General features: G+C 42.1%; 1 protein-coding gene across 5 annotated transcripts; it reads right to left on the bottom strand.

The window, feature by feature from the left end:
• Positions 1-2,169: 2,169 nt before the first annotated feature.
• POLR1D (RNA polymerase I and III subunit D) lies at positions 2,170-21,163 on the bottom strand. Of its 5 annotated transcripts, none has more exons than XM_054198936.1 (4): positions 20,994-21,163; positions 11,463-11,533; positions 8,768-8,942; positions 2,170-3,548 (listed from the first exon to the last, which is right to left on the bottom strand). In XM_054198936.1, the coding sequence occupies exons 1-4, from the start codon at positions 21,017-21,019 to the stop codon at positions 3,263-3,265; spliced, it is 558 nt and encodes a 185-aa protein (XP_054054911.1). In that variant the 5' UTR covers positions 21,020-21,163; the 3' UTR covers positions 2,170-3,262. The 5 variants fall into 5 exon arrangements, with proteins under 5 accessions (XP_054054911.1, XP_054054940.1, XP_054054952.1 ...); XM_054198965.1 differs by lacking the exon at positions 8,768-8,942 and adding an exon at positions 13,883-14,313 and having other exon boundaries at positions 11,459-11,533; positions 20,994-21,081; XM_054198977.1 differs by lacking the exon at positions 20,994-21,163 and adding an exon at positions 13,883-14,020.
• Between the last annotated feature and the right edge of the window lie 309 nt (positions 21,164-21,472).

The following is a 21,472-nucleotide window of genomic DNA, read 5'->3' as shown; positions in this document are numbered from 1 at the left end:
CTACTTTTGTGTTGTTCCAGTTTAATTAACTGAAAACACATAATTATTAATGAGAGCTCCGATAGGGCAGGAGAGGAAACATGCTTCTCAGTGGTCAACTTGCAGCCACAACACAAAACCCGGTTCTGTTTGTGCAGGAAAAGCAACCCCCTCCTGCTACATTATTCCATTGATCTACAAACATTTACATCTCCTTTGTTAACTAGTTTTCTGTAGAAATTTCATAATCACTAAGGAACGCTCTTACAACTGCACCTCAAGAAACATCTGTGAAGTAAACTTGGATCAGTCTGAAAAACAGGGTCTATTTTTGCCTAAGTCGTGTTATACATCAAATCTGCCAGGCTTTTCTTGGACGTTCATGATTCATTGTAAATAATTCAAACTGGATTTACAAAAGAGAAGAGGCTGTACAATGAACCTAAGAACTGCATGGTACTATATCCCTGACAGTCAAAACTAATAGAAGTATTTCACAAAGCCCAATCATTAAATGTTTTCTCCTCCTCCTCCACATTGTTTCGTGATCTACATTCAGTAGCAGGTTGATGAAAATGAACATTTTGAGGATTTCTGTCCAATGTAATCTAATTAACAAGTTCTTGTGGCTATGGCAAGAGAACACCCTCACCTGATTAATCTCTGTTACCCATCCGTGCAACATGCACTGAAACTAAACACAGACATCAGTAGCTCACAGATAAACAAGAAACACCTTTGCAGCATCATTGCACAACATTGACTCCCATGTCCGTAATTAGGCTGTAATGTACTGCTAGAGGAAGCCGAGACCAAGATCACACCTTTTAGTTATTTATGTATTTATTTATTGTAAGGACTAGGCACGTTACGAGTAACGAGTGTTCTGAGTTGCAGCAGCTAATAACACATTTTGAAAAGTCATGCTCAGCTTTGAGCTTCAGGGTTTAAATCCTATCTTTAAGATACCTTATAAATGTGATGCTGGTGCTGCACAATGCAAGCAACTGCAGACGCAATACAAACCTGGCTTTTTGCACACCATTTTTTATTTAAAAAGCGCTCAGGAGGTGAAGATTTGCCTTAAGAACAGTTAATGAGCAGCAGTTTTCTGTTTTTATGTACGCTTATGAAAGACAGCACCAAAATACGGAATCAACCAATGAAAGATTAATAATTCACATATGTTCTGTAAGTCAGAAAAAAAGTGGAATTAGATCTGAACCTACCACCACCGATGAAGACAGGCTTTCTCCAGCTCTCTGGTTTAGGTCACATCAGATCCTCTAGTCGAGCATTGCTGGTACGGAAGCGCTCTCTATCAACAACCCACTCGTTTTGAAAGCATACTCTCATCACTTTCCCTACCTGAAAGCCTGTCTTAAACTGATGTAGAATCAATAGCAGCACTTATCCTAAAGGGGTGTTTGAAGGCCAGAGCGTGGAAAGCTCTTAGGACACCATATTGTCACCGCCAGCCAGACAAGCAAGAATTCACAGGGATTTGTCCTGTGGAACATCTCCAGCCCCAATCCTGACCAACGGCGAGGTGAATTCTCTGACGCAAAGCCACATCCATCCAGCACCGCTGCTGCATCCCGGCTGGTATCGTGGGTCTTATCCTTCCAAAAAGGATTATTAGGGAGAATACAACCAGTGCCCAGCAAAATAAGGAACACAAACAACATCTGTTTATTTAAACCAAAGAGACTCCTACATTCTCCAAAGATACTACTTTTTCATTGATTCCACTTAAATCATAGGAAATTTTCTGAAAGGTTGGGACTTCTAGTGCTGTGGTTCCTGCAGGGAAACAGAGAAACTATCCACAGCTCCTCAGTGGAAATGTAAAAGCATCCCACTTTGTTGGATACGCTGACCCAAGCAGCCACTGGCGGGCTCAACGCCTGCTTAACTACCTTCCCATTCCTCAGAAGAGTAATTCCCAGCTCGTGCATCAAAATGCAGCCAAAGCAGATTTCCACTTCGGTCTCCCCATCTCCTAGCTAACATCATCTTTCCAAGAGAGACAGGCCAGCACAGCAAGACAAGCTATAGATAAGCCTATAGGTGGCACCCTTGGCCTGACACAACACTGAAGGACCATGAAGCGCTAGTCCTCCTCTCCCTTAGAGCAGAGAGGCCCATGTCAGTTAAGAAACCTGTTAAAATCACTAATTCCACAAAGCATTTTCAATGAACATTTTCGATTTTATTGTCAACACACTTAAAAACGGAAACCTATGTTCAAAACAATCATTTCTGAGAATACTGAAATACAAAATATTTCACACAGTTTGTTACTGTAACACAAACAGAACCGAGATGTAGAATGTGCCGATGTGTGTTACGTGTGCTCCAAGTCACAAGTTTAAGAACTGTACCACTACAGAATTGTCACACAGGCTTGGAAAGTGAGCACTTGACTGTTTTTAAGTATCACCTTTGCATTTCTAGTATCACACATTTACTTGGAAACTTCTTAGCAGTGGACAGAGAACATGATGATTTTGTCTTCAAGGTTTGTTTTGAAAGCACCATGACAACAGACTGTTCAAACTACTTCCGTACAGAGGGAAGTCTAAACAGAGACAATTATTGCAGTTATGGCTTTTTAGGGGTAATGTTTACTATTATCTATGACAGGTTTGTGAATATACAATAACAAGCAAAATCAGTATTTCCGGGTAGTTCCTCCTGGAAAGCAAAACCAGTGTTGCCCATTTTAAATTTGTTCCTTTTATACTAAAGAAAGCAAACTCTTATATTCTATACAAAATGTATGTGCTTGGCCAGGCACTGACCAGCACCCCCGTCTTCTAGACTCTGCAAAACTAAACTAACCCAAACACACGAAACTTCCTTAGTGGTTAGCAGCAAAGAAGTTCTGCCAACTTTACACAATAAATAGATTTCTGCTTAATTTAAATTTATTTCCAAAAGAGTGACATGACTAAATGAGTTGTATCGGACAGTGACACACATATCACGCTCCATCACCAAGACCCTAAGCTTAGTCAGAGAGGGAGAGAGGAATGGAGCAAAGGGAGAGGAATGTCTGTTCTAAAACGACTGAAAGATTTATGCTGCACTTTGCTTTTCTCTTAAAGGTCCCAAAGAAAAGTCTTCTAAAGCTACCTCAAGGTTACTTCTCACACAAGCGACTCGGTTCAAAATTCAATTCCGAACAGCATCTTTTCCTGAAAAACTGAGACATCCCTGCAGTCCGACACTTGATGACATTCCTGCCTTGTAACACCACATCTTTGCCACTCTCCTCCCCTCATCGTTTGCTTGATCGCTTTTCATGCTTATCCTTTGTGTGCTGGTTCCTGTTTCGGTGTCTTGGAGGAGAGTAGCTGACTCTCCTCCTGGACTGAAAGCTGGGTGTATATGGGTGAATTCTGCGTTTCTTTGGTTTTTCTTCTTTCCTGCTTTTGTTTGGCTCAGGCTCCTTACCGTCTTCTTTTTGCTCACGTTCTTGGTCTTGTTCTTTTTGAGACGGTAATGTGTTTTTGATGGTATTAATAAGAAATCTTTTATTTGTACCAGCAAGAGGACATTTCAACCTGTAAAGACATTGGAAAGCGATCAAAAGACAAGATAAAAACATCCTGAGACAAGTCTGAGATTTTGCCTTCAATACTTTTAAGACAGGTTTGTGCTTTTGGCTTTCCTTGCATGCCACCTAGTGTAAACTCTCAGTACAGAAAGATATGCTCAAGGTTGTCTTCATTCTCCTTTTATCTTACTCTTTATAGGATGAAAATTATTTTACTTCAATACAGTGAAAATCCACATGATTTTCACAAGGTAGCGTGTGCAGAGGGAAGCAGAGGATGCCAATATATTTTAAGGTTGACAGCACTTAACTTAGGTATTCAGGAATCAAATATTTAGTAACATATTCTAAGTTAAATTGGAATGGTTTACAAGATCACAAGCTACTAAAGTCAGTGTTATTTAATGAACCAGGATATTTTGAAAGTAAAAGATACACTTGCATGAACCCAAACAGCTGCAGTAATAAAACAGACACGAGGCATATGGATTTTAATTTATATTTGGCAACCATCAAACAAAGTATTTTATTTGTTTTTCTTAAACAGAAAGGATACTTATCCAACTCTCTTCCATTGCTTCTGACTTCCTCCTCTTGCAGCTTAACATTTTTGCACATAATTTATCAGATAGTTTTAGTAAACCAGTACTCTACATTTTACTTATCTTGTTGGTATCAGTTGTACGCTACTTATTCCCGATTTATCATCTCTTAAAGAATGGTATGAGAAAAAAACAAGTTCGAATATATTTCTGCAATTTATCCTGACAACATTTTTGAGTCCGCGTGCTAACGGAGAAGTTACGGGATTACTCTGAAAAAGCAGAGCTGCTGGAGAACACAGTGCCAATTACTGACTCAATTATGGAGTCAAAGAATCCTAACACCACGACGTTAAGATCATCTATTCTACCTGAATATTTTGTGTGAGTGTAGAAACTACTCTGACCATTTAAAAACCTTTGACACCTCTGAATAATCAGAGGTATCAGAACAAGAAAACTGTAACGAAGATTGTGTCTGATTACTTCACACACTCCATGGCTTTTAACTGGACATAGCATTTACTGTGGTGTTTGCTTCAGGTCTGCCTACTAAGCATTACTGATAATTGTTCTTGTCCTCAATTCTCAAAGAACTTATCAGAATCATTTTAGAATTATAAATTAAACAGCCACATTGTTTATTTCCACCGGGCATTTCTTGACACATTTCTACAGCACTGCTAGTTTTAGAGTTTTCTAAGCTTTCTGCATATAAATCTACGCTGTTTTGTTCAAACCTTGGTTCAAAAAAAAAAAAATTAAAAAAAAGAGGTTTAGATCTATAGCTGTTTCGTAAACTAGGGAGACAGTACTTATCCATTAACTTTATTACTGAATAAAAATACATGGGTAATATATGTCAGTAGAATAGGGTTTCTACTTCAAGCTACATCAGCTATGAACATGGTGAACACACCATGGCACAGGTTACACTCAAGATGTAACACAAACCAGCCAACATTTAAGTCCTCTGTATGTCTTACGCCAGCATTAAACTGTTGCACCTCAACATTTCCTGCCAAGGAGGGCAGCTTTCTGTAGGCTGCATCCAGGCAAAAACTATTTCACATTTTTCTCCTTCCTCTTGCTTTTTTGCAAGAGCTAATGCATTGATTAAGCACTAATACATGTAGCACCAGAATGAGACAATCCGCCCTACATAAATTCACCTTGATGAAGTATTTCTTTCTTTTTGGCACTATGAGTGCTGCCTGAGCTATACTAAGAAAGAAAACTGATGAAAAATGCAGGGCTTCAGCGTCAGCTAAGAGATACCATTAGTTGACCATCATACAGTGATAAAAGCGAGCCACCGGGCTTTCACGGAGCAGTAGTAAGTTAAAGCCCTGAAAAGAAACCTCAGTCCTTAGTTTTAGTGACCTCAGACTTCAAAAAAAGCAAATTCTGCCTTAAAGTCTTAAAGGAAATGAGAGGTATGGCACATGCTACATTACACATGCGCACACACAAGCCATAATATTTACATACATCCATGGTACATATGGAACTGAACTGTGAAGATGAATCGTGAACTGTATTAATCCACTGATAAAGATCCTTGAGAGCATTCCTAATGGTGAGAAAACTGTAGAATACTTCTACAGCTGACCTCCCTGAAGACAAGCCTTTGGCTTGCTGTAGGTCTGATCCCACAATGCTCAATTCAACGACAGCTTTCCCCTCAATGGAAGTTCTGAAGGGCTGGGAGGGAAGCTCAGACTGTGCAAGGTGGAACACAATACTGGTTTGTTGGTGCTTTTTCAAAAAGAAAACCAAAACGTGTTAAAAGAACATTAAAGTTCCGAACTGTAGCATGCCTGCAGGCATGACCAAAGCAAGCACACAACATGCAATTCTGGAGCAGTCTTGTCTACAAAACAGACTCCAGTTCCATAGCAATGCATTCACTCAGTGTAAGTGTTCACTTTTTTGCTTTGCATGCTCCAATAAGCTAAACCAAGCTATTCTTAGCTGCAGAACCTCATCGCCCTCCACAGATAAGTCCCGCACACCCCAAAATCTCTCCACTATGCAAGGACAAAGTGTCAACCCTGCATTTCGAGCAAGAAAAACAGATTAAATCAGTTATTGCAAACATAGGTCAAATCTTAACTCTACTTTTGACATTTAAAGGCAACTTCTGTGCAATAACACAGAATTTCTAGCCAATACCTGTCATCAAGTAGCAGCGCAGTTCAGTACAGAAGTGTACCATACAAGCTCTTAACAGTAAAACAAGCTGACACCATTTAAGACACAAGGGTACAGTGCCATGTGCCACAGTCTTTTCTTCGCTGCCTAACTGGACACATCATACAGGCTTGGCACAGCCAGCCTCAGCATACAGCGCAAATCCGATCTTTCCAGGAAACAGAGTTCATTATGCATGAACTTACAAGTTCATTCCTACCACTTCCAAACTGGCATGGAAAATACAGTACTTAACAGAAGAGTGACTGAAGAAGGAAAAAAAAAAAAAAAAAAAAAGAAAAAGGCAGCTAGAGGTTGTTTTGCCAAACCAACTAATCCAGGCTGCTGTCCTTGCACAGGAGATCTCACAAAAGAGGATTCCTGGGATGACACCGCAAACTTTTATGTACGGTCTTGGCAGCTGGCAGGACTTTGGATGGGAACCTGTGCTCTGATGACAAGATTTTAACACATTTCCTCTGCAACTTCTGTCTGTACCCTGTTTCTTCTCCTCATCACACTCAAATGAAAGCGATGTAGTGGGATCACATTGCAGTGCTTCTGCACAGTCATGCAAACCCATTCAAAGACAAGATGTGATACATTTCGCAGTTCCAGGGCACTCAAACTCTTTGGCCTCATCTTCATTATTTTGTATTCTGCAGTACTTCTGACTAAGAGATTTGATATTGAGCAGAAAGTTATATATAGGAATGAAAGCAATTTTAGGATTGCTTTACAATAGGGCTAAAAATAATTTAATGCTTCCAACATTTATCTGCTTTTTGCAATTTCATCTGCTCTTACAATGCAGAGCTGAACAAACCATCTCAAAATATCTTGTTTTCCATATCTTATTTTAGGTAAGCTTCTAAAATAAACCAAGAAGATTACACTCAGTTCAGCGTCAGCTCACTTGCTACCAGCATCTTTGAAGGCCAGATCTATACACTGCAGAAAAAAGAAACAGCCTCCAGAACTTGTCCACACAGTGGCTTTTGTGGCATTTTAACTGTCTTTCTCAATTAAAGCAGAACAACCTCTTAAAAAAGGACCTAACTCCACTCCTATAAGAAGCTTACAAACTATGTACATAGGACCAACAAAAACACTTAAGCAAGGCTGAGCTTTTAGCTTGATCTTACCTAGACACACAATGGAAATCCCAATACCTTACAGCTTTATTCCATCTGATGAATCCAATAGTTTCAAATGTTCTTACACTATTTGTCCACAACTTCCCACCCTGAAGCTATGTGGCCCTTCAAGCGTTAACTTTACGACAGCTGCTCTGATGTCTTTTCTCATCTCAGAAGTTCCAACATCACAGCAGCATCACTGAGATTTAGCCACAGATTTTGCTCTCTTTTGCTCAATGTTTCTGGGATTAAGACGCCTTCAGAAGAGGATCCTCCATTACTCTTCTCTCACACATTTTCTTACTTGTGATTGGCTCCACTAATGCTTGAACCAGACACATCAGCGCCAGAATCTACATCATGTGGTATCATAAGGATGTAGGTAACCCACAACAAGAATCACTATGGCCAGAGTATTTACAAAAGGAGCACTGCAGTAACGAGAAATACTGCAGTGTTGAGAGCAAGAATCCTGAGGACATCCAAGGAACAAGTCAATAACTGAGAACAAAAAATGCGAGATCTACAAATACAAATATTCAGTATTTTATGAATTAATTTGCCATGGACCTAGGTACTGCCAATCTAAGCAGTCCTGAGGGCATGGAGGCCAATGAACTTAAGACTCTTTACCAAGTAAGAGCTCATGCAGCCCATTGGCAATACTGACAGTTGCTCCATATCCAAAGTGTCTTGGGTAATTTTCCTTCCTGCATACACTGCCAACTGCCGTATTTGGGACAAGCATTTCTTCTACTAGTATCTAATCCCTACAGGTTGCAGCACCTACCCATGTCATCCACGGCAAACTCGTAAGACAGCGTAACACTGGCAAAACATTCCCAAGCTGGACAAAATACTAACACCACTGTCCCCTATTCCAAGGCTGAGTCTTCATATCAGAGACTGGGGGGCTAAAGGATGACTGGTTGGCACCTGCCAGCTATGCTAGCTTGGATGTTTGCAACTTAGGCTCAAATAGCCACTGACTATCCATCTCAGACAGCAAGAAGTTAGGTAGGGGTACTTGCGGAACTTCTTCAAGCAGGGCACTTGAGTTACGGAGAACTAAGCACTCCGGACAGTAATGGACCAGTGGCTTGGAAACTGAAAGCAATCCCAAAACCCTGTGCAGGGGCTTACTGGCTAAGGTTTTGCTGCCATCAACACACACCAGGAGACACTACTCCTTTGTAATGGTATGCACGATATGGTCCCCTGGGAATACCACCTCCCCACACACCTCCCTTTAACCATTTCCTGTCAAATGCTATGGACTCCAGAAATGTATTTCCCAGTATCCATCTGGAATCAATGAAGTACGAGCAGTAGCACTCTCTGCTTCTCCTTACCCAAGGACAGGTGGCAGAACAAATCTTTTCTTCATAGGCCGAGTTGCTTCAACTATCCAGTGCCAATGCAGGACTGATGGCCTTACACTAGATGTCTCCAGGGTTTGTGCATCTCTTCTCCAGGACTCCTCTGACAAAGGGCTGAGGAAATCCCAGAAGTCCTCATGAAACACACCTGTAAGTATTTTGAGTTTGGCAAGGAAGGAAGGTTTTGCATTTTACCTGTTAAGACTCTGCTTTTAGACAAGTTGGTGACGACCTTGTCTCTTTGCTTCTACCAGTTACACTCTCCTGGATTTGGTCTACCAATACACATTTTCATGAGCTAACTTTTCTGCTCATTTAATTTGGTAACCACAAAGCTCAGAGCAGCAGTTACCTTCGTCTCAGTAGTTTACAGTTGCAAGGTTACTCGTCAGTCCTAGGTCTAATAAGTCCTTCAGGATTTACTCCATTTTGCTGGAGTGTGATACTCAACTGAGCATAGTTAAGTTTCCTTCCAAATATCTTACTGGTGATCTCGTCTCCCAGGTCTATACGCAATACCCAGTTGTTGGGACAGTTCAGAAGGACCAAACCAGCACAATGGGGTATGAAAAATATTAAAGGGAAAAATATTAAAAATTTAAATTTAAATTAAAAATTTAAAATATTAAACAGCAGCAGCTGTTTTGTCTCTTGTGTTTGCACAACTAGACACTAAAGACTTATTGGCAGTCTACCTACAGGGGGCTTTATAGTTTCTTTACGGCCACACACACCAGCTGTACGCTAGCCTATGCCAAACTCTATGGCAGCAGATTTGTGATAAACTGGATTACTATCAGTCTCTTCAAGGACAAATTCAGAGAAGGAAGAGAATACCCAAAGATGGGATAGTACCTTGAGGACGTACTGCTGCTTTCTTGTACTTTTCTTCCTCCATTTCTGAGGTACTGGGTATTGGCCACTGATGGAGATAGGGCACTGCAGAGATGGATCCTTTGTGTGACCCAGTATAGCTACTCTCATGTTTCTCTGCAGTTGAAAGGATCCTTATTTCAACAGTCTCAATTCAGGATATCACCACGCCAATCCCTATGACGACAACAGTCTTCCTCTGTCTGAAGCCTTCTTGACAATCCTCTCCTCCTACACCTTTAACACAACCCTGGCCCAGCCAGACACTATTTCACTCTGTTGCAATCTGCAGCTGTTCTGAAGAACAGGTCACCCTTGGATATCCCCTCCAGGATCTTGGGCAACAGGCTTTGGCAAACTGCATGTTACCCCGAGCTGATCATCATGGCCAGCTGAGCAGGACCACTGCTATTTTACAGACAAGGAATAAGAATAGCCAGAGTCAGCAGTAGAAGCCCATACATGCTCCTGGCAGGTATTCCAGACTGCACAGACGGCAGCAAAGTTGCACAGGGACACTTGGTTATCTCCCAACAGAAATCTTTAGTTTACACACCTGGAATTGACTTGCAAATTCACGGTAACTGGATGCATGCAACACTTCACAGCGCTAATTATCTGTGCTGGTTTACTTGGCCACTTGGCAAGGCTGACAGGGTAAAGGCATGCTGTATCAGTATAGCTATAACCACTCTACAGGATTAAACCAATTAAACGATTTTAACATAAAGGGTATAAACTGCATCCCTAGCAGAAATACTGAGTAAAATATATAAAACACTCCCCAAAGTTGTTTAAAAAATATAAAATGTTAACTTTTTTAAGCAAGACACTATTTTAATCTCTTCAGAGCTACCAAAACAAGCATGGACAAGAAATCAGCTGAGAACTTCATTAACCGCGCAGGCTTATCTTTTTACTACTGTTGGTGGAGGAAGCCAAACTTTATCTACAAATGAGTTTAACCCAGTCAACTGGTGCACTACTTGTGTGAACATCCCTAGATCCAATAGCTTCTTATCAAAGTCGTACACATTATTTTAAGATTAACAACCATTCTCAGCCTGTTATTACTTCTTTAATTACAATTACACGCATTACAGCCCATGATAATCTAGCTGTAAAAACTGAGATACTGCATTGAAGAATTAATACTGTATTTCACTTAATATTTAAATACTGTGATTCTTTTCCCTTGCTATACACTTTCACTTGCTATACAAATTAGCCCCTGGTGTTTAGGGGGTTTTTTTTAGTATTAAAAAATACCTCCTTCCAAAATTGGATTATACTTTGAGTTCATTTTTGGCTGTAATTTACACATGGATGCTCTACTAGAGGATCATTTAATATTTTTATTGTTTTAAGGGCTTAGGTTTCTTTGTCAGGCTATGAATTCTTTTAACTTAAACAGAATCTAACCCAGTAACATCTGGCCAGTATGTAAGTACACGCACACTGAAGCTATCCAGTATTTTAAAGATTCACGAGGTTCCAATCCAAACTTTGCAATTCCATCTGTTATAAGGAAACACTATTACAGAAGCTACTGCCAGTTTTCCAGTTGCTTTGACTTCAACACATTCGGTCAAGCAATCTCATGCAGGGAGAATTTACTTCAACTTCTTTCTTATCTTGACTCAAAATTTTGCCCAGACAAATTAATACCTGGATGAAGACAAATTATTTAAACGTGAAGCAAATTAAAAGGCAGAGACTTCTGTCACACATTACATGTAAAATTTATTTTGGCATCTGTCATAGCATTCATTTCCTCTTGGCACAACTTACCAACCCATAGCTCCCATTGTTTCAGCTCTGGTTCTCCCACGTTTTGCCTCTTTAAGTAACTCTTCCACAGCCTTCCTAAACATGAGGAAAAGAAAAAAGTTACCCCTTGCAGAACACAAGAACTTGCCACTTTATGCACTTATGTAAAGAAAGTAGGGAGCTTCTTCACTGTAATGAATTAAACAATAAAGAGACTACCAAAATCACCTTGACTTTTTTGTTAAGATAATTCAGATTCCTATGGACCAACATTAAAAGAAACTTTTTGACATATTAAAGGAATTAACTGTTGCAAATACAACAATTGCAATACTAATTGAAGAGTAGAAATAAAGCATGCAAAACTGGTATACTACAATGAAATGTCCCTTGGAAACGTTCTTCCCTGCTGTCACTTCAGTTAGATTGTTCCTAAAGTCTTTCAACCACAGCAGACTTATTTTGAGCACAGTTAAACAACACCAGTAAAATAGCAAGTCAGATGACAGTGAAAACTGCAACCATCAGTTATCAAACTGCACTAGCTTTGTGTAACAGTGGAAAAAAGAGCTCATCTTTGTGACTATAATCCACAACCGTCCAAAATTATCAACGTTTACCTTATCAGCATCTTCTAGCACAAACTGGCCAGACTAACACTAAAGCAATTAAGTAACTATGCTCATGTAAAAAGTCATTTGAGAGTGTAAATTACGCAAACTATAGATAACTCCTGCAATGTCAATCTTTCAGTTATCTTTAAAAATTACTTTCAATCTCAACTAAAATTTAAGTAACCACACTACACTACATGGTTGAAGTTAGTAGGAAAACCAGTGAACGGATGTTGTGAGCCACTTATTATATACATTGAATGCATAAACCAACAATTTGGTTAGTTAAGTGTAAGCAACTATAGATGTCAACCAAAACCAACTGCAAGACAGAAAAGGAAAGCTGTGGACCTGGCTGTAATACCCAGTATATGAAGCTAAGCATTAACAACACTGACATGGGTAAGACTGAAGGCTTGAGAAACTGAAGGCTTGAGAAACTGAAGGCAGGAGGTAATAAAGAGGGTATTTATTGTTCAGGTCTCACAGCTATGATGTGCCAGAATGGCTGCTGGCATTTGGACTATGTCAGCAACACAATCGTCATCTTGATAGTACAAATGTGTTTGTAGACTGTGCAAAAAAGGTAACTGCCAACGACTTCAACTCAAAACTTCAAGGAAGCCACGTCCCATCATGTTGTTATGGTATTATCAGCATAGCAGGATTTTGCTGCTTTGCCACAGATTAAAAAAAGCCTGAGTATCAATTTTGTTGACAAGCCAAAGTTGAGACTAGAGAAGTCAAGAGTCGTCATCTAATAGCAGAAGCAGGTCTGAAGAAAAGCAAACAATTTATATGGCAGGCCCATGTTAATGCTGGGCTCTAAACATCTAACAGAGCGGTTTATTACCATTTAGGTTATTAAAGTCTAGTAGACAACACAAGAGGTCTTAGCATTAAATGAATAAACTTCATGTGCGTAAGAGGGAATGAAAATAAGCAGTACAGGATTTCCTTCAGCAGCTAATGAGAAAACCTTATTCAGTTACACAGCAGCCTAAATCTGTCAGTCTAGATCTAACCTTCTTCCATTTGTTATGGTCTTAACATAAGCCTTTACCAGCTCCCTGCACATTTGTGATCGTGGATTCATTCATTCATTAGGATAGGCTGGTGACATTTTATAAACACAGACACACTTTTTCTTCTGTCTGTATTGCTTTTGGGCACGCTTTGGTTTCCCTGACAACAGAAGACAAACTGGCACTAAATAAGCACAAGTGTAATGTATGCCAAGGTGTACTTACTCTTTCTACAGTTATTCTGCAGTTCTGCTTGAATATAGTTTTCATATTTTATACTTACAAACAGCTATCATGGAACTACTTCCTCACTTTACAGTCATTTTCAGCACGCAATACTTTAGCTAAAGATTCCTAAACGAGCCTCCAGAATCGGTCACAGTTCTCAAACAACATATAAACAATCCCTTATCAACCTTTTTTAAAAAATAAATATATATATATTGGTCCCTTCTCCCAAGTAACAGGCGATAGGACAAGAGGAAACGGCCTCAAGTTGTGCTAGGGGAGGTTTAGATTGGGTATCAGGAAAAACTTCTTCACCGAAAGGGCTGTCAAGCATTGGAACAGGCTGCCCGGGGAAGCAGTTGAGGCACCATCCCTGGAGGTTTTTAAAAGACGGGTAGACATAGCCCTTAGAGATATGGTTTAGTTTTTGTCAGAGTTGGGCTGATGGTTGGACTAGATGATCTGAAAGGTCCCTTCCAACCTAGGCAATTCTATGATTCTATCCCTTTGTTCCAAGGGGAAACCACTCCATCCAGCAAAAGCTGAGGCCTGTGCCAGACAGACATGCAAATACTCACAGGTCATAACTTTTTCCTTTGAGAGTTTGTATTTGAAAGGCTTTGCAAAGGAAAGCATCCAAAACTTCCACGGAAACAACAGTAGAGAAATGGACCAAAAATTGTAGTATTGCTTCTCCATGCACTAATCTATTAATGGCACATTGGTTTCAGGTTCTTCACAGAAGTCTCTCTCTCTCATATATAGTTATTAGTATGATCTCAGTAGCAGCTGGGCTTGGGGTACTTCAAATCCTTTTTTAAGCATACATCTGATGGAGAGGACATGTTGCATATCCACGCATAGCATGGGCATTCGTGGAAAATGAGTCCAAGTAAGCTGTCACCTGTTGGAGTTACCTGCACCCAGATGCTAAATACAGCGTCTGCAGCCTCGCCAGCTGCTGCTGCTGCCTTCCCAGGTGGGAGCAGTGGGATGTATGGGGCAGCTACTGCCAAAGAACAAAAAAATAAGGGTGAGAAACACAGGTTCTACCATTGGAACATGGGAGATGTTGCATACACAGATCTTCAGGAAGTTAGGCCAAAATTTATTTTTTGTCCAGACATAGAATTTGCTATTTGAGCAGCCCGAGCTAGTTTATAGTGATGACAGCAGGAACATGCGGCCTTTATGAAAGCTTGTCCTGAGCCTTCAAACTGCAATGTCAGCGGAAGGGGAGGAAAGAGGAAAAAAAAAAAAAAAAAAAGCATCTGACTTTTACTTACCACAATTAACCAAATTTAGTGATTCTGTTTTGAGAAACCTGACTAGGAAGCAGATTAAAAGCCACTATATCTGTCATTGTTTTATGATTAGAATCAAAACCTAACGTACCTGAGCTACAAAGCACTAATAAAATACACACACATACATATCTTAAACAGCTATGATTCAGTTTTAGGGGAAACATCACAACAAATCAATATGGTGACACCAGTTCTATTAACTTAAGTAGGAATTATAAGCCAATAAGTATTTGAGACTTTTTTTTTCTCTCTGGTTATATCAAAGATCAGACTGACTTGGCACCCATCTTAGCAGCCTTCTAAGTTGACATCTTCCTTTCTTATCAAACATCGTTTCCTAATATTGGTCTTTCAGCATCACCCTTATTCACTGCACCTTTACAAAACCCTTTTGACTTGCACAGACAAATGAAAAAATGCTCAGATCCTCTTTGAAATCATGTGTTTCCACTCACTGAACTTACATCCTCCACACAAGGAAGCCAAAAGCTTAAAAGCTATGCAAACAAGGTTTTTACATTTGTTTTTAGAGGCCTCTTGGGACTCCACATTCCTCACTTTCGTCATTTTTACAGCTTGGTTACAATACAAACAGTCCTGTGGCTGCCAGCTTCATCTTCAAGAGCAGCAGCACGAGCAAAGGGAACACAGCACACAGTTTTCACACGAGAACCACCCAAATACTGGGGGACTGATAGGAGGGAAAATTAAGGACAGGGGCATATTTAAGAACACTGGCATCTTTTATAGAAAGCACCCCTTAAAACTTGCTGTGGCAATCCTTTCTGAGCAATCAAGCTTAGCTGCAGAATTACGGTAACATGAAGATATAACCAGTGTTTTTATCTTCAAGAGTATGGTCCAAGACCTATTTACATCTCTGAAGGATTAGACTCTTCCCTCTGCATTTCAAGGTTACAGGCAAAGCTCCTGCTGCAAAAATCCTAACAACTTGCATCACGAACACACATGCCCAAAGAGGGGACAATGTTAAAGGCTCCGAAGTCAGGCAAAACCAGAGATATCTTCTATTCCTTGCTCAGGGAAAGAGCTTCATCATTTTTTCTGAATAGAGAGACTGAAAAATGAATAATCGGTAATAAAGAGGTATGTCTGATACAGTTACAGGCAATGAAAACACCATATCATTACAGAGACCACCCAACGTTTGTAATTATAGACCACTCTGTTAGAAGCAGACAGGCTGTATCTGACAGCCAAGAGGCCAGGCAGCCACAGCTCCATGCCCAGGTCCAACCAGTAGTAAAGCTGGAAATCTACTCCAGCAGGCAGATGCACACACCACATATACGCACCACTGGCCACACCGATGACAGACAGACACACAGAGTGCTCACCCCAACAGCTTCATCCTGCTGTTCTCTCTGGCTGCGTGTAGGAGCCCCAGGGCTTCAGCCCAACTCCAGTTGCTGGTACAGACCACCACACACAGCTGGCTGGGACTCCCCGGTTCCCCAGTACCCAACCCCACTGCAGTCTTGCCTGTAGAGACACACAGGCACACATATGTGTCTCACCCATAGAAGCCCCTCACCCTACAGCCTCTCCAGCAGGACTCCCTGCTGCCTCCGACAGCTAGCTCCTCCTGTGGTCTTGCTCTTAGAGATACATGCTCACCTTCCAGCTCCCACCTTATTCACCCACTCACCAGCTGATCCAGTTTGATCTTCACTAGCAGCCACACGCTCTCACGCTTGCTCCGGTACTGCAGCAGAGATAAACAAGTCCCCTGTCCCACCTCAGTGCCTGACACTTGGTTTTACTCACTCCATAAAGTGCCTCTAATGCGTTCCACACCCCTGGGCAGCAACTCCCTTAAGTCCCAAAGGCATTGACTCATCTTGATGGGTGCCATGCCTGGAGGCCAAGGCTGTCTCCCGGGAACCAGCCCTGGGAGGGGCCCAGAGAAGATGTTCATTCCTCAGTCCTTATTGTGGGTTCCCACCTGCTACTGTGTCCCTGTGCTCCTCTGGGCTCCTGGAGATGGACCTCTGATGGGCTGGTGGCTCCCAGCATGGGCCTGGGAGAAGCCAGGGCTGGGCACTATTTGGGCTCCCCCACCCACCATGGGCTCTCTTGAGTCCTCTGTGGGTGTGCCTGGCAGTTTTTGGCACATAATCTAACAAACTCTGCCATCTCCACCCACGCCATCATCTCATTAAAGATCCCAATGAGAACTCTAATGAAAATAAATCTACTGGAATTGCTTCAAAGCACGCAATCGGCTACAGTAGTGCACAGGCCTGGAGAAGGAGGGCAGCGTTCCTATTCAACATCTCCCAGAGTCAGAGAAGTGACTTCTTTATCAAACATATCTTCATAAAAGACCTTCACAGCATCACTAACTGCTTGCAGTCTATACCACTACTATTTAAGCTCAAAGGCAAGGCTGCTTGGCTACTGTGATCCCCAAAATCACGCTCAAACCTACCTCCTGAGGCACTCTAGGTCCTGACAGCAGGCTGCAAGCTTTGGGAAAAAAATTAGCAGCTTTTAAAATCCATTCTCTCAAAGTAGCTTTACGCTGACTGTAGAACTTATTTTTAACCGTGCATGGGACTGGAAATAGAAGTGGACGTTGGTATTCTGATTACATCTGAATAATTAATATCAAGACCTTCGGTCAAGTAAAGGACTAAAGATACTGCTTTCTACAATAAAGGAATGGTAATGAAGGCCAGCTTTACTTATAATTAACTCCTGTGAGCTGATCTGTCCTATCTGCTCACACTAAGAAAACCGATGAAAAGGAATTAAGCCGAAGCCAAAACATAAAGAGCAGGAATGAAAAACAATGTAAAAACATGCCACAAACTTTCCAAAGTTTGTTCAAAGGCTCCACAACGGGCACGTGAATGCTCTTGTTCTTTGTAGATCACGTTTTGTACTTACTTAAATATTCTATTTGTCAGTCCTGTGAGTGCTATTCACAGCACATTTCTGTGCTGATATTCTCACCAGCTTGAGTAGTGAGCATACCACTCCGTTTCAAACAGATTTTAGCTTGCAGATCACTTTTTTTGCCATAAATATGAGAAAGAATGGCATAGTGAACCCTGAAACTTTTATTTCAACCATTAAAAATAACAGTAAGAACTACCAATTAATTTCTCAAGGGCATAAAGCTTACTCATTAAAAAGTATAATTGGGATGTCTGTGCAGCAAAAATATTAGACGATCGATTCTCCACTCAACTACAGCCATCTTGTTACAGAATTATAGTGTTCCTCGTGATTCAGAGCAGCATCTCCTTAGGAAATACTTAATTCCAAGTAAATGATGTTCCAAACGAGCTTGGTAGGCACTTCTAACAAGGTATGGTAACCAAGCTAAAGTATTTATTGCTGTTGAAAGACAGAAGGGATTATAGAAGAATTTGTGAGCACAGTATAACAAAGCTACCTCCTTTATATTCTCAGAGAAGCAACGTATTTTCTGTGCTTCAAGCATACAGAACAACCATGAAGACAATTTAAGAAGGGGATGAGGAAAAAAATTTTTTTTTTTGCATAAGGTGAAAATGGTGATCCCCCGTAATATCCCAAAGGGTATTTAGTTGAAATTAAATAGGAAAAGCAGGTACGCGTGCTTGCAGGGGAAACAAACTAATCAGTTCCTAGTAGATGATGTATAACCTTTTTTTCTTGCGTACTCACTCTTGGATCCTGTTTTCACAATACCATTAATTATATATCAACAGAATTTAGCCTAGAATTTTCTTAGAATCACACCTTATCTCAAGACTCTGGGTCTTCACTGACATATTGGCAAGACCACAGGAAAAAAAACATGAGTTCATACTTCCAACAGAGGTTATCGGATGAGATGGAGCAGAGGAAGTAATTCGGAAGAATGCAGCAAACATTACTATTTCACACACCTCTGGTATTCACAGCTTTTAGAGTTTTAAAATCTAGAGTACGGGACGTCACATGGTAACTTGCGAGTTAGTATTCAGCTTCGGTAGCAACTATCACTTCCTCTTAAAGCAACGAAAACATCCAACACAAGGTCAAACGACAGTCAGACACAGTAAAACTGAAAAATAATAGCAGGTAAGTGTGTCAGTAATGATGAAATAAAACAAGCAAGATGAAGAGACCTCTCCTTAGATAATAACAAAAAAAAAATAGTATGACTGACTTGTCTTAACAGATCATTGTTTGGAATGCTGGGACACAGAATTCGCTTCAGATCTGAAAAAACATGCATAAAAATAGTTACACTTCTTTCCCCCCCGCCATGATAAATTAAACAAAACCCACACATACAAAAACCTTAAGCTGTTATTTAAGACTTGTACATTGCAAGACAAGTCTGAATTCAGAGACAGACTACTGAAAATATTCCAAACCCATTTTTAAACTCAAAAATAGTTACCACTGTGGCTACAGAACAGAAATGCCATTATTTATATGATAAAGCCACATTATAAAAAACATAAAAATTATAAACCCTAACTACCATCACTGTACTACTCACAAGAGAGTACGATCAACACGTCATTGAATATGAAACTAAGGAGTAATGTCTGTAACCCAAAGGATAAAGAAAGGTCTGTATCTTTAAGACTTTACAGGGAAGCATGTTTAGAATAAGAAACACCGAAGTATGACATCTAAATGCATACAGCACGAACTGAATTCAGGGTGCTACTAGCAAAGCACGCCGTTAAGAAAGCTGAGGGTATGAAAAAGTAATTAATGACAGGTGGATCCAGGACAGAGAGTGATAATCATCAAGTATGCTATATTGTAGTTATAATGTGTTCAGAGCTGATTAAACACACATGGAGGTGAACAGTAGCATGGACTGAAGACACCAGACAGCTAAACCCTACTGTGTACCACTGGGTAAGTAACACCAAGCTTCATCCTCATTATCTACCACGCTGCCACGGAAAAGAAATAGCAAATCCCAACTCAGATTGAAGCTATGAGGCTGGATAAAACTTCCAATCTGGTTCCTGGGAAGGAGAGCGCCAGGAGGAGCCTGCGGAGCAGAGAGCTATAGTTGGTGAGTGCGCGGCGGTGCCCTGAACTGCCCGGGGGACCCCAAGTCCCCAGCGTGGCAATAGCAGCCATAAGACAGACAGCATGGCAGGGTTCAACTCACTATGAATGAAAAAGGTTTAAGTTTGGAACAGCACTAGTAAAAATAACATTCACACATCTATAGAAAGACGCTTGAATTATTAAACTGATGATCCGAGAGCAGAAGTAGCTTATCGAGCATTAAAGGCCTCTTAGAAAGCATTATGCTCTCCAGCCCTTCCACCACCCCGGCACTATCACTTTTGTCCCATTTAAAATACTTGCCAGATATAAGCAGAAACGAGTTATTTTCTATAAGCGCTCTCAAACACAGTTTCTTAGAAGCTGAGGGAGAGAACCATGAGGAGAACAGTTCAGAAAGCCTCTGGCCATCACTTCACTGTAATAGGTTTTTTAAACATCCGTAAGAAAACTGCAGTTACTCACAAATAAGCTTGCAAAAAAACAACAACCCACTAACTATAAATAGATCACCCCAAAAATCTGTGATCTATACACCTAAAGTCTATTTCTAAAGCAAAAGTAAGAAAAGCCTGCTGTGACTGAGTATCCAAATACAGAAATCTGCATTTTAACCCTCAACTTCTGCTTGGGAACACTGTAACTCAGTCCCAACGAAAGGCAAAGCAGAAGCAGAAAGTTTATTTTTTGACAAAACAGCTGTCAAGCATTCTGTATTACTCCATGCAAGGAACAGGACAATCTTAACAATTAGTCAAGTGGCACACCTCCAATGCTGAAAAAGCACATTTGTAAGAAGAGAAGTTTGATCTTTTTGTTTTAAATTTTACCAAGCACACCTAATCACCAAATTATAGCCGACGCTTTTCCATCTTGTTTCTAAATGGTACCAGTACACATCACTAGAAGAGTTGATTTTTTTTAATTATTTTTTTAAAGGAATGGATTTTCCTATCACGTAGGCAGATTTTCTGTATTTTCTACCGCAACCCCCTCAGTGAGAGCCCCAAAGTTCTGTCCCGCCCCAGGCCGCGCTCCCCTCGGGGTCACCCTCCCGGCAGCCGGGAGGGCCGCGGGCCGGGCTCAGGGCCCTCCTCTCCACCGGGGACCACCGCCGCCGCCTCCCGCCGAGCCCCACCGCCGGGAGGGCCCGTCCCACGGCCGGAGCCAGCTCCAGGGCGCAGCGCCAGACCCCGGCCGCCCGCGTAGGGCCCCGCACACCCCGGACCGGCGCTGCCCGGGCCTTGCGGGGCGGGAGGCGACGCCGGGCCCTGCTCGGCGGAGAGGCCCCGCCAAGGCCGTGAGCTCCCACGGCCGCTCAGCTCCCCCCCTCCCCGCCTCTCACCTCTCCAGCTCCGGGTCCTCCTCCATGGCGGCGCTCGCTCTCTCCCCCCCCGCTGCGTCCCGGTTCCTCAGGCGAAGGCCGGCGCCATGCCCCGCTCACTGCCTGGCTCGGGGCGGAGCGCAGCGCCGGGGCAGGCGCAGAGGACGGCGAGGACCCCGGCGGGGAGGAGCCGGGGCGGTACGAACCGAGCCGCCGCCACACCCCGCCGGGCACCTGCGGCCACCGGTGTCCGCCCCCCCCGGGGGGAGAGTGGGGGCGACAGCTGGGCCCCGCATGGCGGCGGGACCCACCGTAAACCTCCGCCCCAGCGGCGGGAGCGCTGCGGGCCCCACGCCGGGGAAAGAGAGCGTGGGGCAGCCACCGCCCGTGGCTGAGGGGGACCGGGCTCGACGCCAGCACCAGGGAGGCGGGAGCGGGGCTCGGCCACCACCCCTCAGCGGCGGGGCCCCCCGGGGTTCGCCCCCAGGCAGGGCCGCGGG

This window comes from Rissa tridactyla, chromosome 1 (genome assembly GCF_028500815.1).
Source record: "Rissa tridactyla isolate bRisTri1 chromosome 1, bRisTri1.patW.cur.20221130, whole genome shotgun sequence".
Lineage (NCBI taxonomy): Eukaryota > Metazoa > Chordata > Aves > Charadriiformes > Laridae > Rissa > Rissa tridactyla.
Note: the sequence above shows the minus strand (reverse complement) of the source record. Positions and strands in the feature narration are given on the sequence as shown.

What these genes read in the sequence shown, in the direction of transcription:
- POLR1D (XM_054198936.1), bottom strand. Translation starts at nt 21,019, where the DNA reads ATGGAGGAGGACCCGGAGCTGGAGAG. An exon ending in TGAAACAATGGGAGCTATGG is followed by an intron (nt 8,943 to 11,462) that starts GTTGGTAAGTTG and finishes AAATACTTACAG; the next exon opens with GTGTGTTTCATGAGGACTTC. An exon ending in GTTCTGCCACCTGTCCTTGG is followed by an intron (nt 3,549 to 8,767) that starts GTAAGGAGAAGC and finishes ATGTCTTTACAG; the next exon opens with GTTGAAATGTCCTCTTGCTG.